This window comes from Hemiscyllium ocellatum, chromosome 13, assembly GCF_020745735.1.
Source record: "Hemiscyllium ocellatum isolate sHemOce1 chromosome 13, sHemOce1.pat.X.cur, whole genome shotgun sequence".
Classification (NCBI taxonomy): domain Eukaryota; kingdom Metazoa; phylum Chordata; class Chondrichthyes; order Orectolobiformes; family Hemiscylliidae; genus Hemiscyllium; species Hemiscyllium ocellatum.
In genome coordinates this window covers 29,306,648-29,319,327 of record NC_083413.1, presented here as the reverse complement: position 1 = coordinate 29,319,327, position 12,680 = coordinate 29,306,648, and the positions used below count along the sequence as shown (strand labels likewise).

General features: G+C 41.6%; 1 protein-coding gene across 1 annotated transcript in view; it reads right to left on the bottom strand.

The window, feature by feature from the left end:
* Positions 1-12,680, bottom strand: part of daw1 (dynein assembly factor with WDR repeat domains 1) — a 55,580-nt gene that overhangs the window by 27,011 nt on the left and 15,889 nt on the right. Inside the window, exon 5 of the mRNA XM_060834098.1 lies at positions 4,854-4,976. Within this exon, the coding sequence (XP_060690081.1) occupies positions 4,854-4,976 (123 nt within the window). The remainder of the gene's footprint in view (positions 1-4,853; positions 4,977-12,680) is intronic.

Genomic DNA, 12,680 nt, shown 5'->3' with positions numbered 1-12,680 from the left:
ACCTGTTGGACTATAACCTGGTGTTGTGTGATTTTTAACTATGTACACCCCAGTCCAACACTGGCATTTCCAAATCATAGATAAGTAAATAATAGGTAAACAGTGGCAAAAACAAAACCACAGATTCAGTGATTGTTAAGAGTTTGCAAGTCCATTCAGTATTCTAACAACAGTAGGGTAGAAACTGTTTTGAAAATGGCTGGTGCGTGTGTTCAGGCTTCTGCATCTTGTCCCAGATGGTAGAAATTGTAGAAAAACATTGTTTGGGGAGAGGGGGGAGTGATGGATCTTTGAGAATGCTGGCGGCCTTTCCTTGACAGCGGCCCTGGTAGATGGATTCTATAGATGGGAGGTTGGTCTTTGTGATTGTCTGGGCCGAGTTCACCACTCTCTATAACTGTCTTCGATCTTGAATGGTACAGTAGCCATACCAGGTAATGATACATTCAGACAGAGTGGTCTCGATGGCGCACCTATAAAAGTTGGCAAGGGTATTCGCTGTCATGCCAAATTTCCTCAACTGCCTGAGGAAGAAGAAATGTTGTTGGTCCTTTGTAACCAGTGTGTCCACATAAAGAGTCCAAAAAAGCTTGTTGTGGATGACCACTCCCAGAAGCTTGACACTCTCCACTCGTTCCACCTCTGTGCTGTTAATGTGTCGGGGGCGTGAGTAACATCCCGCTGAACGTCAATAATGAGTTCCTGGGTTTGCTGGCATTGAGAGCTGGGTTGTTCTCAGTGCACCATTTTTCCAGGTCTTCCACCTCTGTAGTTTGTTTTGTCATTATCTGAGATTCGACCGAGTATGGTGGTGTCATCAGCAAACTTGTAAATGGCATTCGTCTGGTATTTGGCGACGCAGTCCTAGGTATATAGTGAGTATAGTAGGGGGTTGTGTGCACACCTCTGGGGGGGCTCCAGTGTTGAGTGTTAGTGACAGTGAAATATTGTCCTGAGTCTTCACTGATTGTAGCCTGTGGGTCAGGAAACTGAGGATCCAGTTACAGAGAGTGGGGCTTAGTCCAAAATCACTAACTTTAGTAATTAGTCTCAAGGCGATAATAGTGTTGAAAGCTGAACTGTAGTCAATGAGTAGGATTGTGACGTAGCTGTTCTTGGTGTCAAGATGTTCAAGGGAGGAGTGAAGGGCAAGTGATATGGCATCTGACATGGATCTGTGGGTCCAATAGGTAAATTGGAATGGGTCAAGAGTAGTGGGTAGGCTGGAGTTGATTAATGCCATGATCAGCCTTTCAAAGCACTCATGACCACCAAAGTTAGGGCTACTGGGCGGTAGTCATTGTGATATGCTACATGAGCCTTCCTAGGCACAGGGATGATGTTGGCCCTCTTGAAACAGGCAGGGACAATGGCCTGCTGCAGGGAGAGGTTGAAGATGTCTGAGAAGACCTCTGCCAGTTGATCTGCGTATGCTCTAAGCGCATGCCCTGGTACCCCGTCTGGTCCAATTGCTTTCCTTGGATTCACACAAACGAAAACTGATCTGACCTCTGATGCAGTGACTGGTGGGATCGATTCATCATGACCTATCAGAATAGGTGTTCCTGATCCGCTGACATTCTCTTCAAAGCGAGCATAGAAGGCATTGAAATGATCTAAGAGAGATATGTCATTATCTGCTATCTTGCACTGTCTCTTTTTAGAACCTGTGATGTCATTCAGTCCTTGCCATAGTCACCAGGTGTCTATCTGGCTCTCTAGTTTGGATCGGTATTGGTCCTTGGCTGTCTTAATGGCTCTGCGAAGGTCGTACTTGAATTCCTTATATTTTAGAGGGTCTCCCAATCTGAAGGTCTCAAGCCTGGTTTTTAGCAGGTTCTGTATGTCCTGATTCATCCAGGGTTTCCTATTGACGAACACCCGGATTGGCTTCCTCCATATGTAGTCCTCCACACACTTGCTGATAAAGTCTGTGATGGTGGTGGCATACTCATCCAAGGTACCTGCGGGCTGTTTGAACATGGTCCAATTAGCTGATTCCAGACAGCACTGGAGTTGATCTTCTGCCTCCTCTGACCAGCACTGGGCTTGTATCCATGAGGGGGTCTCCTGCTTGAGCTTTTGCCTGTAAGCCGGGAGAAGAAACATGGCATTGTGGTCGGAGTTCCTGAAATGAGGATGGGGGATGGAGTGGTAGGCATATTTCACAGCGATGAAAAATTTCAGGCCCCTGGTGGGACAGGTAAATTTCTAGTGGTACTTGAGCAACAACCTTCTTAGATTGGCTTGATTGAAGTCACCAGTTACAATAAATAGGGCCTCAAGGTGTTCCATCTCCAGTGTGTTAGTGGTGGAGTACAAGCACATCCAAAGCTTCCTCAACCTTTGCTTGTGGCGATAATATTACACAAACATGTGCATTCCAAATATTTTTAAAGTTATGTATTTTAACAATGTAAGGATTTAGCAATGAAAGGTATTTTAACTTGGGGAGTACAATTCTTTCTTTCTCAAAAGTAAGACGCTCCAGAACCTAATTCCAACTTTTACATTGATTTCTATAGGAAGTGGTTTGCAGGCTCCTGAAAAGGAAGCCTCATGCCCAGTTCACCAGGAGTACAAAGACACAGTTTCTGCAGCAGAGGATACAAGTCAGGACTTCAAAGGAGGGTGATACAGGAGAAAGCTGGAGAACCCGCAAACACACACACACACACACACACACACACACACACACACACACACACACACACAGATGTTTTGGTACATTTGCTGGCTTGTTGTCACTGTCAAAAAGCATGGAGGAATCCAACATCAACTTGGCACATGGATTTGCACTTAGCTTGTGTCCTTTCCAACATTAGCATAGTTGGTAACCAAGTCCATGAGAGAGTTGTGAATCAGCCAGGTAGCTGCCTCTGGCGACCAATGTATCAGCTCCCATAACAGCACAGCAGAAACCACCCGAAATCTGCGCTGCCATAGAAGCTGACACTGGGCTTATGAGATCAATTTTTTTTGTCAATATGACATAGGTATCTGATGTATACATATTTCAATATCATTCATTTTTTAAATAAAGACCTCAAGCAAATTGAATACTGTACTTCCACTCACATGTTATAGCAAAGTTTAAAGCACTTCGTCAGATAGCACTAATGGATGAGCTTTCATTCAGTTAAAAGAATGTTTAAGTGAGAGAGATTACAAGAGGATATTAACAAAACCCGTAAGATCCAAAATGGCAGACCATGCACAAAACAGCATTAGATACTGGTTGACTAAATAATCTGTCCACTTTGCATACATTCAGTGCACTATTACTCATACAATCATGGCACAGTGCATGAGCTGCATGGGAAATGGTTGGAAACAGTCTAATAATCTATTTTGAATTCTGAGTTTCTGCAGCACCACCTCTAATGGGGCTATAATATGAAATCTTGTCAGCTCTAAACTCTAGAGTTTTTATTGCTATTCTTATACTGGAATTTGGGCAACAAAGATTGTTATGCAAGGATTTTTATATTCATTCAAGGATCTGAGCTTCACTGTTAAGGCCAGCATTTATTGCAGAGCCTTAATTACTACTGAGAAGGTAGTAGTGAGCCATGCTTTTAAACTGCTACAGGCCGTTTGATACACATACACCCATAATGCTGTTGGAAAGGGCGTTACAGGACTTTGACCCGGCGAGATTGAAGGAACAGTGATATATTTCCAAGACAGGATGGTGAAGCGCATAGAGAGAAACTTGCAGGTAATAGTGCTCCCATCTTTCTGCTCCTTTATCCTTCGAAATGGCAATGGCCATATGTTTGAATGTATAGTCTAAGGAACCTTGATGAATTTCTGCAGTGCTTCTTGTAGATTCTTCTACACACTTCTACAACTGTGTTTTAATGGCGGATGGAGCGAATGTTTGTGGATGTGAACTAACCAATCAAGCTGTTTTATTCTGCATGATATCAAGCATCTTGGCTGTTGTTAACATTGCATTTGTTCAGAAAGTGGGAATCTTCTATCATACTCAGACTTGTGCCTGATAGAGGTGGACAGGCTTTGGGGAGTCAGAACTGCAGGATTCCTAGCTTCTGACCTGTTCCCATACCCACACTAATAGCTGGTTCAGTTTAATTTTTGGTTAAGGGTAAACCCTCGGATGCTGAAAGTTCGGGATTCATCAAAATTCATTTGAGCAACAGAAAGATGGAAGGCTTTGCTATCTCTAAATCTCATAGTTAAATTATATAAATATTGGCTATTTGAAGACATAGCACATTTATTTAAAAACTTCTGCATTTTTCTTCAACAACAACATTAAGATAATCACATTGTATTCATATGCATTTTATAAAGTTTCTATATATGAATTCTGTAGCTCCAAATACATAGCTTAAAGAAGAGTTTAACATAAAATTAGTAGGGAACTTAAAAATTTGATATGCACAATGTATAAACAAGTGCATATTTCAAATTTTATATAAGTAAAATTCTCTAAACTTTAAGCATTACAAAGATGCTGATCAGACATATACAATTCAAGATGTGTATGTGTTCTTTACCTTTATACTAAGTTAAAAATCACACAACATCAGATTATACTCCAACAGGTTTATTTGGAAATACTAGCTTTCGGAGCACTGCTCCTTCATCAGGTAGTTGTGCTGCTGATGAAGAAGTAGCACTCCGAAAGCTAGTGCTTCCAAATAAACTTGTTGGACTATAACCTGGTGTTGTGTGATTTTTAACTTTGTACATGCCAGTCCAACACCAGCACCACCAAATCATAACTTAATAATGTAACTGTAATTTCCAATAAAACTCAGGAAATCACTATTACAGATTTAATAACAAATATTTGCAATCAATAATGCAATTCACTTTCTCACCCATAAGGATTGTTGAAAGCAATAGCGTAGACCACATTCCTGTGTCCCTCAAGTGTATGCAGCTCTTCTCCTGATGCAGTATCCCACACTTTGCAAGTCCTGTCATAGCTTCCTGTAATAAAGCTAACATAGGCAAAAGAACTATTAATTTTGCCAATTGTTTAATAAGATTAATATATTTCGAAATCCATAGAACTTACGATACAGAAACAGACCAGCCAGCCAGTGTCAGTGTTTTATCTATACATGAGTATTTAACCACCCTGTTCTGATATTCCTTCTTCTACCTACCTGACCTAATCTTAAACAATAAATTAGATTCGGCACCAGCTATTAATCTGCAAATAATGAATCCACATGCGAAATTTTCTGTGCAAGCAGGTTTCTCAGTTTCTCCTCTGTAGTTTTAATATTTAAAGCCCCTCATTCTGAACCATCAACTAGTAGAAACAGTTTGCTGCTCTGCATCTTGTCCATTCAATTCATATGTTTAAACAATTTTACAATTTTCTCTCCAAACCTGTGTTGGCTGAATGAAGGAGAGAAACATTTTTCAGTTTTTGTGTTCTATCTACATATCCTCAGACATGGCTATGTCTTAGTGAATCTGCATTGCATATTTTCTAATATCTTAGTATCTTCCTGAAGTGTCATGATTTAGAGATGCCGGTGTTGGACTGGGGTGTACAAAGTTAAAAATCACACAACACCAGGTTATAGTCCTTCAGGTTTAATTGGAAGCACACTAGCTTTCGGAGTGACGCTCCTTCATCAGGTGATAGTGGAGGGCTCGATCGTAACACAGAATTTATGGCAAAAATTTACAGTGTGATGTAACTGAAATTATACATTGAAAAATTGATTGTCTGTTAAGCCTTTCATCTGTTAGAATACAGTGATAGTTTCACTTCTTTCATGTGTAAATCACAAAACCTTTTTTTAAAAGTTGCATTCTCGGGTTAGCTGTTAACAATGGTGATAGTTAGACAATATGTTGAAGGTGTTGGCCCCCTGTGTTCTCTGTCTATGCCATGATGTTTAGATTGATTCTAATCTAAAAAGTGAGATAACAGAGTTTTACATAAATTCATGCAGTTTTTGAGCTCAGAGTTCTACATGAATGCATGTAGTTTTTGAGCAAAATACAATGTAACTCTGCAAGTGCAAATTCACCCCACAAAATATATGTGTGCATGTGGGTCTTTGTCTGCATGTGTGTGTCTGTCTGGGGTGGGGGTTGTGAGTGTGAGAGTGTGTGTGTGTGTGTGTGTGTGTGTGTGTGTGTGTGTGTGTGTGTGTGTGTGTGTGTGTGTGTGTGTGTAGTCAGTGCAGAGTGTCTAAGTCTGTGAGGAGGTGCATGTGAGAGTGTGGGAGTGTGTGTGTCTATAAGGATGTGTGTGAGTGTCTGTGTACCTGTGTCCATGTGTATCTGAGAGAGAGAGTGTGTGTGTGTGTGTGTGTGTGTGTGTGTGTGTGTGTGTGTGTGTGTGTGTGTGTGTGTGTAGTGCAATGGTGATCACCTGTAATGTGACTTGAACCTAAGGTCCTGGTTGAGGCCCTCCGAGCAAAGGCTACGACAATGGATAAACCGAGCAAAGGCTACGACAACAGATGAATGGGCACCGCACAACAATCAACAGACAGAAGGGTTCCTCCCAGTTAGGGAACATGTCAGTGGTCCAGGACATTCAGCCTCGGACCTTCGGGTGACCATCCTCCAAGGTGAACTTCGGGATAGGCAGCAGAGAAAAGTGGCCGAGCAGAGGCTGATAGCTAAGTTCAGTACCCATAGGGAGGGCCTCAACCATTACCTTGGGTTCATGTCACATTACAGGTGACCACCATTGCACTATACACACACACTCTCACATATACGCAGACACAGGTACACACAGACGCACACACAGAGACCCACACACACCCTTATAGACACACACACTCCCACACTCACACATGCACCCCCTCACAGACTAAAGACACTCTGCACTGTCTACACACATACACATACACACTTTCTCACACTCACAACCCCCACCCCAAAAAGACACATACACACATACAGACAAAGACCCACATGCACACATATATTTTGTGGGGTGAACTTGTACTTGCAGAGTTATGTTGTACTTTGCTCAAAAACTGCATGCATTCATGTAGAACTCTGAGCTCAAAAACTGCATGAATTTATGTAAAACTTTGTTATCTCACTTTTTAGATTAGAATCAATCTAAACATCATGGCATAGACAGAGAACACAGGGGGCCAACACCTTCAACATATTGTCTAGCTATCACCATTGTTAACAGCTTACCCAAGAATGCAACTTTTAAAAAAAGGTTTTGTGATTTACATATGAAAGAAGTGAAACTATCACTGTATTCTAACAGATGAAAGGCTTAACAGATGAAAGGCTTAACAGACAATCAATTTTTCAATGTATAATTTCAGTTACATCACACTGTAAATTTTTGCTATAAATTCTGTGTTACGATCGAGCCCTCCACTATCGCCTGATGAAGAAGCGTCGCTCCAAAAACTAGTGAGCTTCCAATTAAACCTGTTGTCTTATAACCTGGTGTTGTGTGATTTTTAACTTCCTGAAGTGTAGTTGCCAATACTCCATGCAGTAAGAAATAGAATCTTTCTTTTTTTTGTAACAGATACTCATCATTATTCTTGGCTTTTATAGTTTTTTTGACAAAATCTAGAAGTTGATCATTTTTATGGCCTTATCAAATATAAAGGAAACATTTTAATTCAATGTTTGCTTACAGAATTTGTAATCTTTTATGCATGCTCAAAATTAAAGTAAAGCTATTTGTCATCACCAGCAATTTTTTTTTACCATATGCACTGAAAACAAAGTCACAGAAAACATTATCCATTGAGATAGTATATGTTTGGAATTTTTAACAAAGTACCTTAGTTTAGGAGGAGCTCTCATTCTATTTGTAATTATTTGTAAAATGCATTTTCAAAAAAAAGGACTATTACAGATTTAAAAAGAAGAGTGCACATATAAATTCAGTGCTGCATGATAAGGGCCTGTAGGGGACTTATGGAATATTGCACCTAAAGAATATCAGGTCAAAACATCAAACAGAGTGACATAGCAGGAAGCCTCAATGAGGAGATTATCACCCCTTTCTCAGCAGAAAGCCACCTCTCACACACTTTTTTTGTGTTTTACCCTTCTAGAAATATACAAAAAAAATTAAACACTGACAACAATGCTGATCTGCGTGAAAGAAAATGTGCTGGTGAACTGACATACCTGTGAATACAAGCCTGAGTTCAAGCATTAGTGTGCTGTGAAGATTACAGTGGAAGAACCACTCACCAGTCACCCTTGCATTGCCTGCAAAAGGGCTTTGTCATTCCAAGTGCTAGAAGTTAGTTACCTAATAAGCCAGTACAAAGAAAATAAGACAGCAGAAGGACTCAGAAACAAAAACAGAAATTGCTGGCGAAACTCAGTAGGTCTGGCAGCAATAGTAGGACGAAAGCAGAGTTAACGTTTTGAGAACATTAACCAAGCTTTCTCCCCAAAGTTGCTGTCAGACCTGCTGAGGGTTATCAGCAATTTCTGTTTTTGTTTCAGATGTCCAGCATCTGCAGTTCTTTATTTTCATTACAGAATGACTCTCTTGCACTGAGTACTGCCAGACAACCATCATCAAAAGGAAGCAGGATAAAAAGATTTAAACTAACTAAGACAAGAATTTCAAAATTGACCTCTTAATCATCAATGTTCTACTATCTACTCTTCATGAACACCCTAGACAGAACTCACTTCTTATTCTTAATCTTTGTGTATGGGTGTTACATTATTTTCCCTTTTCACATTTATTAACTGAAGAAAACTTAGTCAAATTAGCTCCTTTTAAAATATAAATGCATTTGGTCTGAGCGAAAAGTATCTACAAGGAAGGGGATCCTTTTTGACCGATGGAGGGGATGGGTAAATAATGAAGGGAGCCAGTTTGTCCTCACTGGGATTTTAACAATTTGTATTATCCATCTGGAACCATAAGAACTTCTGTAACTTTGCCTTGGGTCTGATCATAACAATCTCAATTTAAAGTTTACGTGAAATGAGAGTTGACTTTATCTGATTTCCAATAAAGTGACGTAACCTGGTTGTTTGGAGATCTCATTCACTTGTTTATTCTGATTTCCTGATCCGTTTCACTTGTAAGAAATTAAAGATCACTAATTTTGTACAGACTGAAGCGCAATTTAATAAACAGAGCTTAATGTTGTCTGTAAAACATATGTTCTTTTTCCATTGTAAATGTGTCTAACTAAATTTGAACTCAGATTGAATTATCCAAATGACTGGGAAAGATAATGAACTTTCACAGTCTGGCATTGAACTTCCACTGTTTCTTGGAACAGTAATGTGTAATTCTAATTATGTGTTTGTAACATCGATTGAACTATTAAAATATTATTGCAATCTGCTACACTTGTGGTAGCAAACTCACCCAAGTTAGAAGTCTGTAGAATAAAGTTAGATTCCAGAGTTAATTAATTAATAACAGTTTACCTTAAATATGAACTCTGATCTCAACATCCACTACAAACTCAAACCACCTTCAAATTTACAATGTCTCTCACATGCAAATGCAACAATAAAGACTGCATCTGTAATTTTTTTCTAAACATTGGCGTTCTAATGAAAGTTGAATGTTCATAAAACAAGGTATAGTAATATGGATTCTGGAAATCAAAGTCTGAACAGTAATAATGCCAGAAGCACTCAGAAGTCAGTCTTACATTGTATTGTACATCACAGGAACAAGTTCTTCAGCCCCCCCCATATCTACACCAACTATGATGCCATTCTAAACTGATCCGATTTGCCTGAACATGCCCTCTATACCTTCATTCCCTGCCGTACATGTGCCTGTCTAAATGCAACTTAAAAGCTTCTGTCTCTACTACCTCTCCTTGTCCAATGTTCCAAACACTTACCACTCTCTATGCAAAAACCTGCCTTGCACATTTTGTTCAAATTTTCCTCACTGAATGCATTCCACCTAATAAGTAACATTTCCATCCTGGAAAAAAGATTCCAGTTATCCAACCTAATCATACCTCTCATAATTTTATGTACTTCTTTCAAGTTGCCCTCAGCCTCCAACACTCGAGCGAAAACAATCCAAGTTTATCTAACTTCTCATACTAATACACTGCAGTCCAGGCAACATCCTGGTAAACCTCTTTTGCACTCTCCCCAAAGCTTCCATATCCTTCACATAGTGTGGTGACCAGACTGCACATAATACTCCAAATATGGCCTAGCTAAAGTTTTTTAACAGCTGTTACATTACTTGCCAACTTGTATACTCAGTGTCCCATGGCACTTAAAAGCAAAAATAATGACCTTGATGGCAACCTCATAAGGAATGAAAGCCAATGGAGAGCTTCAGACTAGCATTTACAGGAAAGCCACATACACTGACCAGATACTCAACTACAGGAAGAATCATCCCAATACCCAAAAATGGAGCTGCATCAGAATATTATTTAAACAAGCCACAACAAACTGCAGCACCCAGGAACGATGAGAAGCTAAGGAAAAACACCTGTACAACATATTCAGGAACAATGGGTATCTGAAGAGTGCAGGTGGGTAGCCATGGGCACCCGTATGGGCCCCAGCAATGCCTGGCTCTTTGCTGGCTAGGTAGAACAGTCGACCTTCCCTAATTACACTGGCACCAGTCCCCACCTCCTCCTCTGCTACATTGATGACTGCATTGGCACCACCTCCTGTTCCCACAATGAGGTTGAGCAATTCATCAACTTCACTAACACATTCCACCTGACCTTAAATTTACCTGGACCATCTCTGACTCCTCCCTCCCCTTCCTGGACCTCTCCATCTCCAATAATGACGACTGACTTGACACCAACATTTTTTTACAAACCCACCGACTCTCACACCTACCTGGATTACATCTCTTCCCACCCTATCTCCTGCAGAAATGCCATCCCGTATTCCCAATTCCTCCGCCTCCACCGTATCTGCTCCCAGTTCCACCACAGAACACACCAGATGGCCTCCGGCTTTAGAGACCGCAATTTCCCTTCCCACGTAGTTAAAGATGCCCTCCAACGCATCTCGTCCACATCCCGCACCTGCGCCCTCAGAGCCCACCCCTCAAACCATAACAAGGACAGAACGCCCCTAGTGCTCACCTTTCATCCTACCAACCTTCACATAAACCAGATCATCCACCAACATTTCCGCCACCTCCAAACAGACCCCACCACCAGGGAAATATTTCCCTCCCCACCCCTTTCCACCTTCCGCAAAGACCGTCCCCTCCATGACTACCTGGTCAGGTCCACGCCTCCCTACAACCACCCTCCTATCCTGGTACTTTCCCCTGCCACCACAGGAATTGCAAAGCCTGCACCCACACCTCCTCCCTCACCTCCATCCAAGGCCTAAAGGACCCTTCCACATCCAAAGTTTTACCTGCACATCCAGCAATATCATTTATCATATCTGTTGCTCCTGATGCGGTCTCCTCTACATTGGGGAGACTGGACGCCTCCTAGCTTTAGGGAACATCTGCGGGTCACCCACACCAATCAACCACACCGCCCTGTGGCCCAACATTTCAACTCCCCCTCCCACTCTGCTGAGGACATGGAGGTCCTGGGCCTCCTTCACCGCCACTCCCTCACCACCAGATGCCTGGAGGAAGAACGCCTCATCTTCTGCCTTGGAACACTTCAACCCCAGAGCATCAATGTGGACTTCAACAGTTTCATCATTTCCCCTTCCCCCACCTCACCCCAGTTCCAAATTTCCAGCTGAGCACTGACCCCTTGACTTGTCCAACCTGCCTATCTTCTTTTCCACCTATCCACTCCACCCTCCCCCCTCGACCTATCATCTTCATCCCCTCCCCCACTCACCTATTGCACTCATTGCTACTTTCTTCCCATCCCCACCCTCCTCTCACTTATCTCTTCACCCTTCAGGCTCTCTGCCTGTATTCCTGATGAAGGGCTTTTCCCCGAAACATCAATTTTACTGCTCCTCGGATGCTGCCTGAACTGCTGTGCTCTTCCAGCACCACTAATCCAGAATCTGAAGAGTACAGTCCATTGATTCCTGCACAACAGACCTATATAGGAAGACACAACACAACCAGAGACTCTAACATTTTACCGTACATTAAAGACATTTCAGAGACGATGACTAGACTACTTTGGCCTCTAGGCATAATGGTAGTACACAAAACCTACCACCACACTGAAACAGCTCCTAATGAATTTAAAGGACCCATATCAAAAATCAGCAGAACGAATGTTATATACAAAGTGCCCTGTAAGGACTGCAACAAACATTACATTGGATAAATGGGCATGAGGCAAGCCACTAGGATACATGAGCACCAACCAACCACCAAAAGACATGACTAACAAGCACTAATATCCATACACAGACAAAGAGGGACACCAGTTCAACTGGGGCAATACATCTATCCTGGGACAGGCTAAACAAGGACATGCACAGGAATTCCTAGAAGCCTGGCATTCTAACCGGAACTCCATTAACATACCTATAGATTTGGACCCCATTTACCAACCTCTAAGAAGTAGAATCGCTCATGGTATCACCAACTACAACAAACTGAAATAGATAAATAGCAAGTGGGACAGAACACCAGCGCTTCACCGGAGGCTCACTGATCATGTTAGCTAGCATGGTGACGAAATGTCCGAGAACAAATCTACCAGCTCAGTGAACAAACTTACAACTCGATCCACAACCTGAGCTACAAACCTTCTCCAAAATTTCAA